This window comes from Mus musculus, chromosome 14 (assembly GCF_000001635.26).
Source record: "Mus musculus strain C57BL/6J chromosome 14, GRCm38.p6 C57BL/6J".
Classification (NCBI taxonomy): domain Eukaryota; kingdom Metazoa; phylum Chordata; class Mammalia; order Rodentia; family Muridae; genus Mus; species Mus musculus.
The window spans coordinates 62,545,752-62,566,661 of NC_000080.6; the positions used below are offsets into that span (position 1 = coordinate 62,545,752).

A 20,910-nucleotide genomic window follows, 5' to 3' on the forward strand; every position below is an offset into this window, starting at 1 on the left:
AAGTACTTCCCATGTGCCAAGCGTGATCTCAACCTTCTATATGTAGGAACTAAGCAGGCCTTACAAAGATCTCCCTGTGGTGGTGATGGGAACAAGGGGACAGATCCAGATGGGCTAAGTCAATGGTTCAAGGAAGCAAGCCTCATGGATGATAGAGGGAAGATATGATTTTGGGCAGTCCTACCTATTGCAAGCTCTTCTGTGTGAAATGGCTTCAAAGACAGTGTTCTGGGCTGAATTTTGTACCCAAAAGTCACAGCACCTCAGAAGGCAAATGGATTTGTAGATACAGTCTTAAGAAATGATTATTTTAGAATGAGATAACTATGGGCTGGAGAGATGGCTCAGCAGTTAAGAGCAATGACTGCTTTTCCAGAGGTGCCGAGTTCAATTCCCAGCAACCACATGGAGGCTCACAATCATCTATAAGGAGATCTGATGCCCTCTTCTGGTGTGTCTCATGTCTATGTATTCATATACATAAAGTAAAAAAAAATCTAAAAAAAAAAAGAGAATGAGATAACTAGAATGTTCCAAATTCAATTTGAATAGAGTCTGGAATGTGAAATTTAGGCACACAGAGACACAGGGATATGTGTGCAGGGGAACTACCACGTGATGATAGGAGAAGATGACAGACATTTTCCAGACAAGCTCAGAGACCTCAGCAGAAACTAACCCTGCCCACCTTGGCCTTGATTGCCTGAACTGAACTGAGAGATGGTCGCATGATGCCACAGGCTGTGCTGTCTTATTATAGTCTTATTAGAGTGAATCACAGGCAGCTGAGCTACAGTAAACTGGATCAGCAAGGAAGACTGAGTCTGAGGAGAGGACCAGGTCAGCATATTCCAGGTTTAGGTTCATCAATGTGATTAGATGACTCTACCGTAATTCCCAGAGGATCTCTCTATCCTCGCAGGAGCGGGAGGCAAGCGCCATGAATTGGAGCTCTTCCATTGCATGGCATGTTCCCATGAGTCTTTTATGTTCCTCTCTCATGACGTGCTCCCAGGCACTGGGGGCACAGTGGGCAGGTGGGAACATGTACACTGCAGGCAGCGAGTCCTTGGAAGATTCTGAGGCCACCATCTCTGCTGTCCCTGTCACAGCAGTCATTTGAATCTCGATGGGATTGTTTTACAGCTCACAGTTACCCTCCCTTCATCCTGCCTCTGCCATCTGGTCCCCTTATGCTTCCACGGAGGGCCAGTGGCTTCTTTGTCTAAGTACATTTGTCAATAGTTTATAATTTCTCTTGTCATGATCAAAATATTTACTTTTACATTAGACAAACTTCTGGAAACTTGGAAGAAAGACAAGGGTTTTCCCCCATGTCTTTCTTTAAGCTGAAATTCTGATAAATGTGGTTTTGGAAATCAATTAATTAAAATAAATGACCAAAAACTTCCTAAACCAATATAATTATACAGTTCTATTTGATGCTGGGTAATCTAAAGATATACTATGTTTAGATCAGATTAGCTTTCATGCAGCTGGTACAGGGACATACAATGAAAGTGACCACCTCCCTTGAAACCCAAATGGAGGAAATCCTATGTCTTGGACTCTCTCTCTCTCTCTCTCTCTCTCTCTCTCTCTCTCTTTCTCTCTCTCTTTCTCCTCCTTCCCTACTCCTCTTTTCTCTTCTCTCTCTTTCTCTCTCTCCCCTTTCTTTTTATTTATTATTGTGTGTTTGCAATGTGTGTGTGTATGTGTGTATGTATGTGTCTGTGTGAATGTGCCTCTGTGTGTATGTGTATCTCTGTGTGTCTATGTGTGTGTATCTGTTTGTGTGTTTGTATGTGTGTGCATGGATGTGTCCGTGGATGTGTGTGTATCTGTATGTATGTGAGTGTGTATGTGAGTGTATACATTTCATAGCACACATGTAGAGATTAGAGGTCAAACTTTAGGAGTCAGCTCTTTCCTTCTGCCACAGGTATGAGTTCCAGAGATAAACTTGGGCTGTCAGCTTTGAGTCGAAGTGCTTTTTCCTTCTAAACTGTCTCGCTGGCCCATCTTTCTTTATCCCCCACCCCCCTTTTTTTCCACTTTTGAGACATAGCCTAGGCAGGACTCACACTTGAGGCAATCATCCTGCTCCTGCCTCCCAAGGAAAGCTCCTTTGCAGTCCCTGGATTTGAAGCTCTGACTTGCACCCTTCCCAGTTGCTCTCTGCCCTCCTAACTTGTCTCTTTTATTACAAGCTGATGAACTTTGCTTTCGGTGAGATCTCTTGCTGCCGCTGCCTCTAGTAAAGGGCTTTAATCCTTAGACCTACTCTACTGGCCGGCCACATAGCACACTTGTCTTGTGCTGGAAGATCCAGGAGGATAGACTTGGTGAGAATGCCAGCCTTGCTTTCAGGCTACAAAGTCTGATAAATGCCCTCTCCTAACCCCAAAAGCTTTACAGTGCCAGAAGGCCTGCATCCCAACGGGCCCATGGCACCCATCATTGCCTGGCACACTGAGTGTACACTACATGAGTGTGAGAATGGCTCTGTCTTCTTAGCTATGGGACATTATCGGCCGAGGTGGAGTGGAGCAAGAGCATGATACATGACAGATAAAGCAGGTGATTCAAATCATTCCGAGAAAAGGCAATGGGAAACGGAGTGATGGCTCATGTTCATAAGTTCTGCAGTCTTAGAGGGCCTGGAGCTTCTTTTGATTTTCAGATCAACAACCCCATTTTAAGGGCAGTGGATGCCACAAGTATTTATGGGAATTAGTGAGATTCTACACACGCACACACAATCCCTAGCACGGTGTCCAACATTTAAACATAGTGGCTCAGGGCCAGAGCCAGGGTCATGTGTGCTGGCTTGCTATACTTCTGACCACACTTCAATATCCCTCAAGCCTGTCCTCAGGCTTGGAATGGAATATCGTTAGCACAGCAGGGAACGCAACCAGAGCTGACCAGTAATGTTCTCCTGACTTCTTCCTTGGGGTGAAGGGAGACAACTTTCTATGCCATGATTAGAGCAGTAAACCCTACGGAACTTGGAAATGGAGTGCGGGAGCCCCACAAGGCTAAACTCCCCGTACTGATCAACACAAGGCTCTTGTGGAAATCCCTCACCTACAGTTCCTACCCTAAGTCACAATCAGTGAGGCTTCTAACCCCAGGGGACTGAAGCAGCCTGGGAACGACTGGAGACTGTGATGCTAGTCTAGTCCAGCTTCTCTCCCTAAACAGAACTGCATCTCCACGTTGCCAGCCAACGGGAGCACTTTCATCCTCTGCAAGGGAACCTGAGTCCAGAGCATTCCTATGTGATGTGGATAGATGGTAGAATACTTCATCTAAATTGTCAAGTGTGATGGAGTAGACATTATAAATGTACATCATACCTTATAATTTACATAATTGTCACAATCGGATTTGATTTATATCTGAGGGAAAAGGGCCCTTTATTGGAATAAAAGGGGGGATTGTTGAGGTTTTTTCTTTTACTGTTTATTGGAATGTAAGTGGTGAACTCCAGAATTTGGAGCGTGCTTTTAACCTGAGAAGTTCTGCCCCTGGATAATTAGGATTGGTAAATAAAGATGCCAGGACCCAATAGCTGGGGAGAAGAGACATAGGTGAGGTTTAGATTTCCCAGGCTAGAGACCACGAGGGAGGAGGAATCGGAGAGAAGCAACCATGGATAAAGAACATTCAAGAGGGAGAACAGTAAATAAATAAAATAATTTATATATTTTAAAAAATCTTATAGAACACCAATTAGAGTGGACCAAAAAAGAAAATCCTCCTGCCACATAATAATCAAAACACAAAATCTACAGAACAAAGAAAGAGTATTAAAAGGAGCAAGGAAAAAAAGCCCAGGGTCCTGCCTGGCCTTATGCTGGGCATGGTGAAAGGCTGAAATCACTTAAGTGCCCTCTCCCACTCCGGGTCTTCTTGTCTGTCTATTCCCTGGTGTCACTGAGGTTGCAACTTTCCTCACTACTGCCTTTCATTTCGCTTCAGTGGACACCATACTGGTTCAGTCCTTACCATATCAAGTTTCCCTGGGGTTAAATGAGAGATAGGCTTGACTTGTACCAACACCTAGAAAAGCATACTCCTCTTGGCTGCAAGACTGACAAGATGGTGGAACGCTTGTTCAACCTGGATTTGTGGTTATTTCATTTGTTCTTCTGCTTTCCACATGGTAGCCATCTACTGCTGGACTCACAAACGTCAGGGTCTCACTGCTGCCTTTGCGGTTTTCGTTCAGTGGTAGGCACTTCTCCCTAACTGAATTGCTTGGTGTGCACACCTCTGCGCTCATCCCTACTGGACACTTTGGCCTCCCTCTCCGTGTGCACAGGGGTTGTTTCCACCTGCTTGCTCAATACATGGCTCTTGATCTTATATGAAGATGGCTTCAGGTATTGGGGGCATAGCAGGGAACAGAAAACACTGGAGCCCTGCTGTCATGGAGCCAGGACAGGGGTGGGGGAGGAAGGGCAGCGACCCTGTCATCCAACAGCTGTCCATGGCTTAGAATTGCAAAACAGGAGACTGTCACAGAGGCTTAGTCACGGGGAAGTGTCCTGACTCTTGAAATGTGCAGAAGAGTTCTGGCAGGAAACCTGGGAAGAGAGACAAGAGTGTAAAGTCCTCAGGGCTCCAAGTCCCTTCCTGAGAGGCCTTTCCCTGGCACTAATCTTAATTATGATCTTTCTTTTCAACACATTATTCCCTTCCTTCACGTTGAGATGATAGATTACCTCTCTCTCCTTCTCCCCCACCCCCCTCGCACACACACACACATACACACACACACAGAAAGAGACAGAGAGAGAGAGAGAGAGAGAAAGAGAGAGAGTTTGCTTATCTAATTAGCCACTCTTTCTGGATTACAATCCTCAGGATGGTAGGGGTCTAATCTGCTGATAAGTTTCTTGCATTTGCATATGTAAATCCACCCTCTCATTTGGTGATCAATTACGTGAGAATGACTACTAAAGCATTACTAAATTATACTACATGTCTTTCCCAGAACTCCTCACTGTGTTTGAGAACTTTCTTTAGAAATCTGTGTGTTCTCTGTCTTTCTGTGACTGGAAAATGTGTCCAAGATAAACGATAATAGAAAAGTCACAGTTTGGGGTCTTTCTCTCTGTGGTTAGCTGGCTCCACTGCTTCCAGGATGTGCTAAGGCTAAGTGTCACTTACAGTATGGAGCAAATGTCTCACCTTATGGTGGTCAGGAGACAGCAAAAGAACGTCTGAGGACAAAGCTACACTCGCCATGGGTCTGCAAGTGGCCTGGAGGCAGGTCCCATCTCCTAGTCGCCTATTCACCTATGAATTCCTCGAAGGATTAATGTGTTGATGAAGTATGACCCTAATGGTCCCACACTCTCTAGGCTGACCCTTCCATGTGAGTCATTGCAGGGACACCTCTTATCTAAATTAGAACATTCTGACCCCAGCCTCAAAGGCTCATGTCTGCCGCAACATGCAGAAGGCACCAAGACCTCCTGCAGATCTCAATAGTTCCAAGATTACGCTTAAATCCAAAGTGTCCTCTGAGACCAGAGGTGAAGTCTTAGCTGTGAGCCTCGCAGAACTCGAAAGAAGTCCCACACTTCTAACATAAAATGACATAAACATTCCCATTACAAAAATGACGAGGGGGGATGGGAAAGATTAAGTATCTAGTATGTGGGGCACGTGAATTACCATGAGCCCTAGTGGTTTAGACAACCATGCCTCTATGACCTTCCTGGCTTAGCCCACGGCTGACTGTTTGCTGGCTGCAGCTTTTTATGGCGGTTCTGTGGGCCCCGGCCCCCGCTAACATTCTGTCGCTCTGGCCCTGCTAAAGTTCTGTGGTCCCAGCCCGGCTAAGATCCCCGCTTTGGTTTCGATCTCTACACATTGCCTTCTCGCGAGCTCCGCATAAGAACGCCAGCCCTAAAGCCAGGAGTGGTGGTGCACGCCTTTAATCCCAGCACTCGGGAGGCAGAGGCAGGCGGATTTCTGAGTTCGAGGCCAGCCTAGTCTACAAAGTGAGTTCCAGGACAGCCAAGGCTATACAGAGAAACCCTGTCTCGAAAAACAAAAAGAAAACAAATAAACAAACAAAAAGAACACCAGCCCTGTTACACATGCTCTACCCTCCTGGGCCTTATGGACACAGTAGCTGCCATGTTGCTATAATTCTTGCTTTCTGCTGCATGCCTGCAAACCCAGCACCGCGCAGACAATGTGAAGACCTGCTGTCAGCCTGACTCTAACTGCACCCCCTTAGACCACAGCTGCAGCTCCTCCGAGGATCTGGACAGCTAAAATCAAGGGGACCTGTTCCTTAAGAGAGGACGCAAGCAAGGTACCCTAGACCTCTCTCTCCTTTCAAATGAGCTTTCGCCTTTATACCTTTGAGCTTGCTATGGTGAGGCCACATCCCTGAGGCAGTTTTCCTACAGTCTGCCGAGTAACTGCCTCCTTGCTTCCTCACAGCACCAATTTCTTCAAATACACCTTCCTGGCCCAGCATCACAGGGATTATTTCTCCTCCTTAAACTACATGTTTTTTAAAACCTTTCTTCTTCTACTACTTCTCATTATAAACTCAATTAAAAGCAGCCAGAACTGTCCATAGCATAATCCGGGACCCTTGTGAGCGCAGCCCTCAGATTTGCATTGCTATCAGCGCTGTGGCCCTCTGACCTCCACAGGGACCACGCACCAAGCTTCTTACAGCGTCCTTCTTTCTCGCCTGCTTCTCTAAATGCCCCCAGCTTCTCCCCATAAGCCAGTTTGAAATGCTCTTGACCCCATGGGTAGCTCCAGTCACAGCAGCAACCTCACATCTGGGCATCAACTTTCTATGTCGATCACTTCATGTTTCTGTGACAAATATCAAAGGGAATCGACTTCAAAGGAGAAGGACTCCTGAGATGGATCAGAGGTGAAGGTGCTTGCCACCAAGCCCAACGACTTGAGTTCGAGCCCAAATCCCTCATGGTAAAAGACTGAGAGCAACTTCTGAAAGTTGACCTCTGACCTCCACACATGTGAATGTGTTCATGTATACACACACACACACACACACACACACACAAACATAAATAAATAAATTTAAAAATAAAAGTTACTTTGATGCAGTGACACATTTTTTTAAATGCCCCTTGACCCCAATGAGACTGAACTTTTGGCAGGCCTCAGAGCAAAGTCAAAAATAACCCGCTGAGATCATTTTAAGACTATGTACTCAATGTGCTACCCTATTACATACTCAGCCTACTTACATTAACTTGTCTTTAAGAGAACAACGTAACCAACCTCACTTGCCTTAGATTTCTCGTTTAATCAGCTTTTACACCGTAAGCTAATGCATAGCTTTAATTTTAGGTTATGTATTCTTTTATGCCCCTGACTCAGAGCTAGCTAGCATTCTCTCTCCCTCTCCCCCTCCCCCTCCCACTACCCCCCCCACCTCCCCCACCCCCGGCTCTAGAATCAGGCTGAGACTCTGAGACACAGTCTCATGGACTCAATACCTACTGGATTTTCCACCTTTCTGTGAGGACACAGCTAACTCCCTCAAGCCACCTTAATGAATCCTCTTTCAAATACATATATTCATTCCATCTGCTCTGTTCCATAAGAGAAACCCAACTAATATGATCTGAAACCAACCTTATGTGGCAAACATCTCACACAAATGTTGGAAGCAACCCATGGATATCGTCTGATAACGTGCTTGCTTTTGTGCTGTTTGCTTTTCTGGGTCAATAAGATGACTTCTTTCCTGGTAAAATGCTGTTAAAGATGTCTGACATCCTTCATCCCTTTCCCAATGCCAAGCTCTAGGTGCTGCTCAGTAAGCACAGAGCAAAAACCTTTGTTAGGGACAGGCACAAATCATAAGTGTCAGGCACAGACACACAAGAGACAGGCTGGCCGGCCACCACAAACTACAAACACACAGAAGACATGAGGCACACGTGGAAAATTCAACTGTGGGCTTTCTTTCCCTCGGCCAAATTAAACCAACATTCCTTAAAGTGAGATCAATGTGTTTGGCGCCTCTGAGGTTCTGTTTAATGTTAGCAGATGCATTTTGATTCTTTATTGGGGGGGGGGGGAATAGAGGAAAGACTTAACAGGTGATTCGCTCACAGGTTGAGAATTTTCAGTTCGTGGCTGCTCACCTCCAAGGCTTTTGGCCTCATGCCACACAGGGTGTGTTAGGGCAGAGGTTCTACCCAGCGGGGACAGGATAAGTCCCCAGTGACCTACTTCCTCCAGCTACACATGCCACACACATGCACACACTGTCTAATAGTCCAATTAACTATGAATTCATCCAGGGATTGATCCATTGATGAGGGTAGCACCTTTCTGATCCAATCAACTTCCCAAAAAGCCTACCAGCTGCCCACCAAGCTTCAGATGACGTTTTTAGATTCAAAACCACAACACGGTAAATCGGCTTAAATCTTCCTTAAAGAACTATTCCTTTGTTTAAGCTAATGAGCACCAAACTGAATATAACACATCCATTTTTGCTTGTTTGGGGGAAAGAATTTAAGGTTTAGGGAAGGCTATTCAGATTTGGCATAGGCACACTTACCGATATTTTTTTTTCCTGATCGATACTGCATTTCTACTCTGCTTTTGTCTACTGCCCTTCTCTTTTGTGTAATGTGTTTAAAATTAGAGTCCGAAAGCAATGACAAATATGTAAAGTGGGAAGAGCAGGAGAGAGAGAGGGAGAGAGAGAGAGAGAGGGAGGGAGGGAGGGAGGGAGGGAGGGAGGGAGGGAAGGAAGGAAGGAAGGAAGGAAGGAAGGAAGGAAGGAAGGAAGGAAGGAAGGAAGGAAGAGGATTGTTCTTCACAGCTTGTCACACAGAAGTGACACCGCTGTGCCAGTTGAGAGGGCATGCAGGTAGCTAGCCTTCACCTGGGACACTGACAGCTCCCGTAACCAGTACTTGGCATGTAGCAGAACTCACACGCAAACTGTTTTACAGACATGATCTCTTGTAACTCAAAATGGAGGTTCAGGGACGATCACAGACGTGATCTCTTGTAACTCACAACAGACAGAGAAGATAGCAGTAGCCCAATATGCGAAAAAATTAAGGCTCCAGGAGGTTAAATAACTTGTCTGAAAAGAAAAGATGACAGGGTCATAGCTGGTTGGCAGAACATGCTCAAGGTTGCGTCTTCAGCACTACCCTACAAAAGCGAATACGACATACACTTAAGTGCCTTCCACTGCTTCTAATGACAACACCACCAGAATTAAGTCTAAGTTGTTCTTACCCCACCACCGCCGCCGCTCCCAAGTTGCCTCACTGGCTAGAGTGGAAAAATGACTTCCTGCTACTTCAATTATTAACCCATCCTAAGGGATGGCTGGGTTTAACAACGTCAATGTCCATCACCCTCTTGCTGCCAGACCCCTTTGAATGGAAGCACACCCAGGACTCTTCGTGTTATTTTAAGATAGATAACAAAAGAATACATTCTCTAGCAAGTTGGGTCAGTGAGCAAGGCGATAATGAATTCAACGTCTGCAGTTCTGAGAAACACCCACGTGTTTTAACTGGTCCTCAAATGGCGATATCACACTCTGCCCTGGTTGCGCTGGTGGGTGTTTCCCAGTACTGCTCGCAGAATGGGGCTGAAAAAAATCTCTGGGCAAGCCCGGGGACTCCAGACTCTTTACTGTGGACCCAGGGGAGGGCAGCTTTGCTACTAGACTCCATACATGGGGCCCGCACCAGTCACTATAGAACGCACAGCGCTGGCATGCACCAGGCGGGTTGCAAGATAAATACTGCACGCCCACTGCACTCCACGCCCACTGCACTCCTCGCTCATGGAGAGAGTCCATCCCCCGGCACCTCCCGCACTCACGCTCGCGCTCGTGCACACGCGCGCATCCCGTGCACCCGCTCGGATCCTCGCCTGGTGGCACCCGGCGCGCCCGCGCAGCGCCGAGCGGAGGGCGGGGAGGGCGCGGCCGCGAGAGGGCGCGGCGAGCGGCTTCCTCGCGGGGCCGGGTTGTTGCGGAGGCCGGAGACGAGGCTCTCGGAGGGTCCCCGGGGCCGAGGGAGCGCGGACGGCACGCGCGCCATGAACCCGAAGGCGGGCGGTGAGGAAGAGGACTGCGTGGACTCTGGCGCCGAGACCGGAGGGTGAGCTGAGCCCAGCCGGGCGGGGCGGGAGCTCAGTACTTGCGCTCGGGAGCCCGAGCTGGGGAGGCAGTCCTGGGGTTGGGGTGCAGTATCTGCGAGCCAGCGGCATGGTCTGTGGTTGCCTGGGTCAGGGTGGGAAGGGGCGAGAAGAACCCCACCCCGGGCTGCTAGGTGATGGGACCCGAGGTTCAGCGTCGTTCCTCGCAGCCCTGTGGCCCCACGGTGCCAGGTTCAGCCACTATCCCCCTTCACCTAGAGATGCGCCTGCACTTGTTCCAGCCAGGCAACTCTGATAGCTTTGGAGCCCCAGGCTGCTGAGGAGGAAAGCAGGTGGAGAGGGTGGGACACCAGCACAGGAAAAAGACTCCGAAGCCGGCTAGGAGGACTTCATATCTCACTTATACTGTGCTGCTGAGCGGCCTCTCCACCCCGCCAGCCTGGAGTACCCACAGGATGCTGTGATGGGGTCTTGTGTGCTTCAATGGACTCAGTAATTAGCTCCAACCTTTGGAGGCTAATTAGTCCTCTCCCAACAGCAGTTTTCCTGAGTAGGACAAAAGACGGAATGCATTTTCAGAAACCAATGTCCCGTGATGGTCTCCACCCAGCCCATATCTAGAGGATTTTCCTGTGCACAGTCAGCACCACAGCCAGGATACAAGTGCTACCCCAGTAGGAACGTGTGTCTTTTCCTATCTAGAGAAGTCCTGCTAGAGGTCAGGGGCTACCCAGGCTACAGAAGACCTCGGAATTCCTGGAAGGTGGAGAGGTTTCAAACTAATATTAGGATTTGGCAATCTACTGAGAACAGGGAGGGAGGCCAGTTCCAGAATGGACCTATGTTCTGACCTAACCCACGAAAGCGTCCCTCAAGCTCGTCCTGCCTCCCAACCCCACCCCTCCTTGCAGCCTTCTCCACCAGCCCAACCCTAAATCTGGACTGTCATTCTTCCCTACACAGCAGGCTTTCTCTTGTTACCCAACCATGGTAACCGTGACAGAGGAGTAACTTGATTTGATGTCCCCACCCCTGCCCACCATTGCTTTTGCTTCAATTCTGTTGGTGTACAGTTGTCAACTTAGTTTATTTCCTGATATTTTGGTGCTGGAGTTCCAACCTAAGTACAATAGACAAGGATTCTTTCACTAACTCACACTGCCATTATGTATCAACTTTAGTTGACCATCTTTGGCTCTTCTCCCCTCCCCCATGGTTAGTTGAACCATGAATAGAAGAAACAAAGCAAATATTGCCTGCTGTGTTATAGTTGGCATGAAGCAGTCACTGTCCCACTAATTTTCAACTTGAAGGGCTTACCTAAAGCAGATGTTTGCCCAAGGGTCTTGCCTTGGAGAAGAGGAAGTAGCGCTGTCTTTGAGGGGTGTCTTCACCCTAAAAGCCAGACTAGTATGACTACCAGGACACTTGGGATGAGCTAGTTAATATGGGGACACCCGTGCTTCTAGTTCCTACTTGTCATTAAAGAGTGTTGCTGTAACAGGACATTGTTCAAAGAACTCTTATTATGCCACTAGAAAACGTAAATTAATATGTAAGATGATATTATTTTACACAGAAGTTTCAACTTGTGACCATTAACCTTGTGTTTGCTGTTGACCTCTGTGTAGTTTGAATTTTGGTTTCGCTATCAAGAGTGCTGTTAATAGTTGGCTCGTTCTTTCTTTCTGCTGTTTTCCCTCTCTCTTTTCTCCAAGCTGAATATAGAGCACATAAAGCTCACTCACTGAATGTTTGCTACTTGTTGTTGTTGTTGTTGTTGTTGTTGTTGTTGTTGCTGTTGTTGTGTTGTTGGAAACCAGGTCTCATGCATTCCAGGTTGAACTTGAAATCACTAAGTAGCTGATGACAGCCTTAAGCCCTGATCTTCCTGCCTCCCTTCCCAAATACTGGGTTTACAGGCATGCAGCCCATGCCAGGATTTCCTCAGTATGTCCCTCTCCCTTCCCAGTGTTTACAGCTCTTTTGTCTATCAATGGCAGGAATGGGATGTAGCCTTGGGTTGTTAGTTCCTCTCCGCTGGCCACTTCTCCTCAGGTGTTTCTTTGCTCTCTGACCTTGCCATCCTGGCAGGCTTTTCTGATGCCTTACTTTCTGCCAGCTCTGCCCTTCTGCCTGGCATGCCTAGCTATCAGGGGAAATTCTACTCCCTCTCTCAAAACCCAGCTCAAGTGGCCTATCCACTAGGATGGGTGTCCTTAATCTGGGGTCCACAAATGACTTCAAGACATATACAAAATAATTGACTTGGTAAAGGTTTATGAGAAGAAAAGCATTAATTAGGCTCTCAAACTAGCACATGATCCTTTCTAAGGGGGAGGATGTGGGATGTTTCAGTGTCAGCAGATGCAGTCTGAAGATGGGCAATCAGCCACTGGTATCTCTGGATTTCAGTGTGGAGGTCTAACATGACAGTCTCTTTGGAACTGCCTTTGAAGTCCTGGGAGAGATGAACTCAGCTGAAGGTCACAGCGAACATTTACCTAGCACCCACAGTACTCTGTCTTTCTAAGCATCCACATGCTTCCTTGGCTCTCTGAGTCCTTAGCCAGCTCAGCTTTGAGAAGCCCTTGCATTGAAATGTCAGCAAAGGCAAAGAAACTGATGACAGAGCCCAAGAAGAAGGAGCAGGCTGTCCTGGGACCAAGAGAGGGTTAAGTTTGGGAGAAACAAATATCAATAATGACCAACTGAGACTCTCAGTAAGATAAAGACTGTGAAGTGCCATTTTATAAATGGAGATCCTGAAGTGAGGTTTTGGGAGTGGAGCGGTGGTGAGAGGCAGGGAGAGAGAGAGAGAGAGAGAGAGAGAGAGAGAGAGAGAGAGAGAGAGAGAGAGAGAGAGAGAGATCATACTGTAAGGAAAAGATGAATGCTGAGGCATTTTCTGGAAAATTCTCCAGAGGGGTAAATGAGGTAAAGTCCCTAGTCAGGGCTCAGATGAAACAATCCCTCTCCAGAGAAAGGGTTCTACATCAAGGGAACAATAAAGACGCAGGAGAAGACATGACTGTACATGATATTCGCATTCTGAGGAGGTAGATTTCAGACCACACATGGATGGACGGACCAGCTTTGGGTAGAAGAGGGACAGAGGAAAGAGCAGATGGGGCCTCCACTCTGTAAATACAGAGCACAGACTGGAGCTCTGACCTAGGTTGGATGGGCAGTATTGAGTGGGCTCTCACTAGGAGGCAAGGGGCGACTTGCTGCTTCTTTCCCTGCAGCTCCGGTACCTAGGATCAGACAGAGTTCCAGGCTACTTGTGCTCCCCACAGATTGGAAGAAGGGTGTATGTGCAGAGAAGAACACAAAACAAAGGACTCTGGGATATCGCTTGGGTTGATTTTCTTTCTGTGTGATCAGAGAGATGGTTCTAAGAAACACTGTGGGTCCCACTGGTAGTGAACAGGCTGGGCTGGTCATTTTGGAAGTTAGAGTCAGCCTGCTTATGTTCTAGTCCCGGTTCCACTTAGGAAGTGTGAAACCGTGAGCCAATCACTTCCTCTCTCTCTCTACCTTCGGCTCCCTGCTCCATACAGTGAAGATAATAATATCTCTGAAATCGTTGCTGTAAAGATTAAATGAGTGTGCTCATTTAAAGCTTCTGGACTGGTGCCTGGCATCAGTCAACCTGAGCCCCTGGGGCTCATTTCTCATCATATTGTTATGACAAAGAACTCTCCGATGGCAAACTTAAGAGTTTTATAAGATAACAATGGTGACATCATAACCACAGGCTCTCCTTTTGTTTTGTTTTGAGACAATCTTACTATGTAGCTGAGGAGGTCCCCAGTTGCGAATACCCCTGCCTTAGCCTCCCAAGTGCTGGGATTATGGGCATGTGCCCCTACACCAAGCTCCTTGCACTATTTATATCCAACAGAGTAGACACTCAGACGTTTCTAGACAGTTTAAGGAAGCTGAGCGTCATTCAGAACATCCAGCCACAGCTGGGAGTTGTCATTGCTATTATAGTACAAATAGGATGCAGAATCTCAAGGGGTCCGTGGCCTAATGTCCTGCAGCCCATTGTCCTGCAACCCAAGTCTTCAGCATGCTTCTCACCTAGTAACCTCAACTCTCAAGGAACCATTTTATCTGTAAACAGTCCTTATTTTCGTTTGGAGGAAATGCTGCCTTTTCAGACCTACCTTCCTAACATGGGCCAAGACTAAAGGGCAGACTAGTATTCTGTGACAATAGATGTCATTTGGAAGCTGTACTGGAAAATGAGCCTGTGCTTCTGTCTGCTGTTAGGAGAAACTAGCAAGCCATTGATAACATTGGCAAAGTAGCTTATGACACGGAATTTCTTCACAGAGGGACAGGCAGTTCCTCGAAAATACAAATAAAAGCCAGTGCCAGCAATGACTGTCTTCAGTGAGTCTTCAAGACATAGCCTCTACCCTGTCATGTCTAGTATATTTCTTCAGTAGTTTGGTCTGGCGTCGGCACTTCTACCTCTGTGTCAGGTGTTACTGATCTTTAGGCTCATGGCAGTGACGCGCCTTTTAGGGAACTACAACCAATGTCCTCTGCAGCCTAAGAAAAGAGGCAAGAACTGAGGAGTGAGACAGGTATATGGGAGAGAATGGGTACAATAATATTTTCAAATGGGTCAGCATTTTTAAAAAGAAACTCTTATAGGGAATGCAAAATGCCCTTGTAGTATGTCGATATACTACATACAGGAGCACGTCGCTTGTGTCCAAGGCCAGTTAGCTCCGTTACCATGGCATTCAATTTAGTGCTCTGAGAGTAAGTGCAGATGTTCATGATACAGGGAGCCAGGCATGTGCATCAACAGAGGGAGCCATGCATGTGCATCAATAGAGAGAGTCAGGCATGTGCATCAACAGAGGGAGCCATGCATGTCCATCAATAGAGGGAGTCAGTCATGTGCATCAACAGAGGGAGCCAGGCATGTGCATCAACAGAGGGAGCCATGCATGTGCATCAACAGAGGGAGCCAGGCATGTGCATCAATAGAGGGAGCCATGCATGTGCATCAACAGAGGGAGCCATGCATGTGCATCAACAGAGGGAGCCAGGCATGTGCATCAACAGAGGGAGCCATGCATGTGCATCAACAGAGGGAGCCAGGCATGTGCATCAATAGAGGGAGCCATGCATGTGCATCAACAGGAAGGTCAGCTTTACAGAAAGGCCAAGGTTAGTTGTTAGGCCATAGTTTCCTGAAAAAGAGAATTAGAAAGATACTCATTTTTTTTTAACAAAATAAGTATATGTGCAAATTATCTAGTGGACCTCCAGCAGAGGTGAACCATCTCAATTACAAAATGCCTTCCCACATAATCCCAAATGCATGCATCTAACATACAGCCCAGATCATAACTAATTTTTTATTATCACAAATATTAATAAAACAATATTTGGAGTATATATCAGGTATGAGAGAATAATCCTTGTATTAATATATTGCATCTACAGTATATGTTCAAAAATGTTACATCTTAAGACCCTAAGTTCACCTCTAATGCTTCATTCTGGAAGGCTTGCATGTCAAATGCAGAGCTAGCAGGGGACCACTTTGTGATAGGAGACCAATAAACAAAAACCTCAAGTTGTTCCCACCCACTAAATGTTTGGGGAGCACAAAGTCCTTCAAGCAGTCTAGAAAAGTACCTGATTGTTTTCTGAAATTATCTTATTCTATTTCTTCATACAGTTGTCTTAAGCTTTATAGATTGTCTTTCCCTGGCAGTGCCATTAAATAAACTTATTTAGAACTTATTTAGAGTATGAGCTACAGGTTGGAAGTACCTCTGTACTTTATATAATTAGCTTTCTTAGTGCCAGTTTAATGTGTTGTTTCTGCTCTGTCTGGCATCAGAAAGAGTTTAAGGTGCCAATGCCGGGTGTATTGGGTCTGTATTCCCAATCATGGTAATTTCTCTAAGAACAAGAAAGGAAATGCAAAGCTTTATTCATAAATATCTCATCGCGCTGTACTCTGCAAACGTGAACAACCAAGAACAATTGCGCAGTGATTTCCAAAGAGAAGGGCTGAGTGAATTTCGGGGCATCACTTCATCGAAAGCAGGAACCACGGGGGCTGCCAAACAACGCGCTCAGATGGTTTACCAAGAAAAGAGCAGCACTTCAGAGCTGTCATCCTGTCGTTATGGCAACTATGCAAATCACATAAACTCAGAGCCAGAGGCTGCAGAGCAAGGTGAAATTTTAGATGCCTCTTCTGTCTGATTGGTTTGAATGGGAAAAGCTCTGCAGAGCTGGGCACAGGTCACCCTTCATGGAGACAGGGGTTCGTGTTTTAGCTAATGAGCATGGACGCCATTGAAAGTCAGACAGGATCAGAGTGGAGCTGTGCAGGTTGGCTGCTGCATGAAAGAACTGGAGTTCACAAATCTGTCAGAAGCTGGCCAGTCGGCAAGCCTAACCCCATCACTGCCATGAGAGATTAAGGGGGACCCTGTAAAGGAACGTCCTTTATGCTAGTGCTTATCCTAAAATACTACCAAGGCACTTCAAGATTGTTAACTGTGGCTTTGATGTAATATTCATTCTACATTCATATCCATCTGTATCAGATCTTTACAATGCCTGCCTGTGTGAATCTCATCTTTGGCGAGCCCTAGCTGACAAGACTGGCACCTTTTTGCTATAGTAGGCAGAGTCATACACTCCCCCTGTCGGATTTGGATAGTTGTGCAATTTCTGGAAAGTCTGGCCATCCTAAGATGACCGTGGTGTGGAAATGGAAGAGCCTTGATGAAGAGCCTTGCTATTGAATGCTTGCTGGGCATTCTCTGTACTTTATATAATTAGCTTTCTCAGTGTCAGCTTAATGTGTTGTTTCTGCTCTGTCTGGCATCAGAAAGAGTTTAAGGTGCCAATGCCGGGTGCAGAAATCCTGAGTTTCAGGATGTCACCAACCCTGGCTGCTTTCGTTTCCCTCAGCCAACGTGGCACTGTGCTCTCACCCAACCCATCCGTCTTTCTAGCTTGCTCATTTCCCATCCACTCTGCCCAGTGGGTCCAAACCCTTGTCCTTCCTCACTTCTTTCAGGTAGTGCCACTTTCCCTTCCCAGGTGGAAAGTAACCAACCAGCTGGATTTAGAATCACCTAGGAGACATAGCCCCGGACAAGTCGACGAAGATGATACCAGAGAGGTTCAGTTGAGCAGGGAAGACCTCTCCTGCATGTGGGTGGCACCCTCCCACAGGCTGAGGTCCTGGGCTGAATAAAAAGAGAACCAGGAGGAAGTGCTGCACACCAGCTTCCACCTCTCTCTACTTCCTGTTTGCGCACAATCTTTGCTCTTTCCCCCCTCAGACCCTTGCCCCTTAAGTCATTTGTATCAGGTATTTTGTCACCAAAACAGATAATAAAGTAGAATTTGGCACATGCGAGTGCAGTATATCAAGGATCCGTAAATCACTTTAGCAGTTTTTATTCTTCCTGGCTTGAAAGACCAATGATTTTGACTACTGAAGTGTTTCATCTAGAAAAGAAAGCCAATGCCCTTCTCCTTCCATTTTATTTCTTACCAATAAACTGGGGCATCATCTAGTTTGGGCACTGTAGTAATTTTAACACATAAAAGGTAATCTTTTAAAAAGTCTTATGTACAATTTTTAAATGTGGTAAACAGGGTGAAACTGGATGATCAAGCAAGGCAACTGGGGACTGAGGTGAAAAAAAGGGAATATGTACCTATAAAATTAAACTTGATGTAGCAGTTTATTTACATAGCTACATCCCCTAACTCCCAGGCACTGTGAATCCCTCCATACCTAATTAATTTCCTCCTAAGAATGACTTGGGTGTGCAAGGGCATAAACACCTTCTAAACCAAATTCTTTGCCAAAGAGGAAAGTCTTAACAGCCCTGCCCGTGGGGCAGGAACGCGGCCGACTAGGCAGGGCAGGTCCTTGGCAGGATTCCATCTCATAGTGCCTGACTGCCAGCCATGGAGTACGCCACATAAAACTCACACAGATCAATCACTTCTCAACTCTCCTTCCCCATCGCATCCCACATCCTGTGGCTCTGCTACCCAGCAGGCCTAGGAACGGAATCAACTGAGGTGCCCTGTGCTGAGGGTCCCTGCTGCCCTGTGGATGCCCCCCTATTCCCTGGCCAACTTCTATCCTCCTTCCTCAGGGTCCCTCCCATCATGTCTGCAAGGAAGGACCCAGTGGTACTGAGTGAACATTGGGAAAGTGTCCCTTGATGGGAGTGTAACCATTTGGGGAGCTGTGAATTTGTTGAAAACTTGGAGGTTTTCTCACCAGAAAAATATTCAAAAACTTTACAGCAAATTCAGAGGGCCTGAGAATCACATAGAATGACTTGTGGAGCCCATGTGAAGGCCCCAGTTTTGTTTCTAAACTTCAAACATAGCGTTGGTTTGCACAAAAGAAGCCTCAATGCTGTTTTGCACCCGTGACAGCTTTAGCAGGCAAATGCTACTTACCAAGTCACCACTAAGGAAGCTTTTAGCGCAAGTAGTTCATTTGCATAAGGAAAACTATGTCTAATCCTACTTACATCTTCTGTTTCAGGTCCGACTACAGCCACCTGTCCTCCACCAGCAGTAAGTATTCTTTGAATGTCCTTCAAGGCTGTTGTCTAAATGTTTAATTGAAATATAATTACATCACTTTCCTGCTTGCTCCCCTCCTCCCCACTCCTCCCATGTACCCCCAACTCCCTTCCAAATTCAGGACCTCCTCTTCTTTAATCATTGTTGTTACATAAACATTCAATCAATACAGAGCCTGTTCAGTCCATGCATTGCTGCATGCTTATGTTTCTGACCACTTAGTATTGGATAACCATCAGGCAGTTCATCCCCGGAGAAGGCTGATTCTCCATCTCTCAGAAGCTGTTAACTGCATGTAGCCCCTCGGCTAGGGGTGGGATCCCATTAATTTCCCCTATCTATGTTGGGATGTCAACTGCTGTTGGGATTGTTCCGATCTTGAGAACCTGCCATGCTGTTGAGATTTCATGGGTGTAGCGTCCCTGTCATAACTAGAAGGCACAGTTCCACAGCATGCTGCCTGGTCTGACTTTTACACTCTCTCTACTTCTCTTCCATGATGTTCCCTGGTCCTTAGATGCAGGCACTGGATATATCCGCAGGGGCTGGGAACCCCACCGTCTATTGTTCTCTGCATTTTGACTAGTTGTGCTTTCTGTAATGCTCTCCTGCTGCAAAAAGAACCTTCTTTGGTTGGGGTAAGATCTACTCTTAACTGTGGGTATAAAAGTGAATGCTTAGAATATAGTTAGGAATTGTGCTGGTTTCGGAAAGTGGCAGTTGTAGGTTCTCCTCTAAGATTCATGATCTGACTAGTCACATATAGTTAGCCAATTTATGTTGTCTAGTACCAGACATGATTTCTCTCCTGTTCAGTGAGCCTTGAGTTCAACTAGACAGCTGTTGGTTATTGTTGATTAAGTGCCAGTGTCGCACCTGTAGAGCTATCTTGTCATGCTGGAATTGCTGTGGCTCATAGGTGTCACAGCTGGGTAGAACAGTTGGCTGCTTGTGCCCCTCCGCAGCTTTTATAGCACCTTCTAGAGCTATGAAAGCTAGTTCACAGGGAGGAGATGTTCAGGTCAATTCCATCTCAAACCCGCCGGGTCCTATGTCCAATATGTGTGGTGTCTTCAGCAATAAGACAGCCTCTGGAAGGCAACCAGAGGCAACAGCAACAGCATATATTGTATTAGGAGAGCCTTGAACCCCCCTGCCCAATAACTCAATGGGAAGTTTCTTCTGCCTGGTACTAGGGTTTTTGTTAGATAGTCTATGGCTCTTGGCTGGAGTATTGAAGCCAGCCCAAAGTAGTGCAACTTCAATAAATCTCTCTCTCTCTCTCTCTCTCTCTCTCTCTCTCTCTCTCTCTCTCTCTCTCTCTCTCTCTCGTGTGTGTGTGTGTGTATTGTGTATATGGATGTATTTATGTGTGCACATATACTTGTATGTTTCATATGTACTTTTAGGTAAATGTAAAATAATAATTCCCTATGCCCTTTTTCAAGCATCCATAGAGTTATTTAACCCTCATCCCTCCCTGTCTCACTGTATTGTCACTTCTCAGTTATAGACAGGTCCCTCCTCGTTTTTCCCATTTCCCCTCCATACCACCTGTAGCCTGCTACCCCTACCTAGAGCTCCTTCACACACACACACACACACACACACACACACACACACACACACACACACCATGGTTCTTTTCCTTTCCTGATTTCTGTAGTTCTCCACATAATATGCTCACATTTGAATATTTGGAGCCAGGAACCGCAGATAAGAGAGAACACATGGCATTTGTCTCTCTGGGTCTGGGTTACCTCACAAAGTATAATATTTTTCTGGAACCATCTATGCACCTGCAAATTTTATGAATTCATTTTTTAAACATCTAAATAGTATTTCGTTGTGTGTACATACCATGTTTTCACTGTCTGTTCATCAGTTGGAGGACATTTAGGTTATTTCCATGTCGTAGCTATTGTGGATAAAGGCAGCAATGAAATGGCTGAGCAAGTATCTGTCACATCGGATGTCGGGTCCTTTGGCCAAGGAGTGATGGAGCTGGGTCTTATGGTGGACTTAGTTTTAGCTTTTTGCGAGTTCTCCACATTGATTTTCATAGTGGTTGCACCAGTTTTCCATCCCACCAAACAGTGGATGTGGGGTCCCTTCCCCTAGATCCTCACCAGC

At 46.4% G+C, this 20,910-nt stretch overlaps 1 protein-coding gene across 2 annotated transcripts in view; it reads left to right on the forward strand.

The window, feature by feature from the left end:
* Window positions 1–9,985: 9,985 nt before the first annotated feature.
* Fam124a (family with sequence similarity 124, member A) overlaps window positions 9,986–20,910 on the forward strand; it is a 52,750-nt gene continuing 41,825 nt past the window's right edge. The window contains exons 1-3 of one of the 2 annotated variants that reach the window (XM_030247908.1): window positions 10,059–10,163; window positions 18,737–18,768; window positions 19,295–19,415. Coding sequence is in view for 1 of the 2 variants with exons in the window: in NM_001243857.1 (NP_001230786.1) it covers window positions 10,102–10,163; window positions 18,737–18,768 (94 nt within the window). In the remaining variant the exon portion in view is untranslated. Of the gene's footprint in view, window positions 10,164–18,736; window positions 18,769–19,294; window positions 19,416–20,910 lie in introns of both variants that reach the window. The other variant, NM_001243857.1, reaches the window with a different exon arrangement.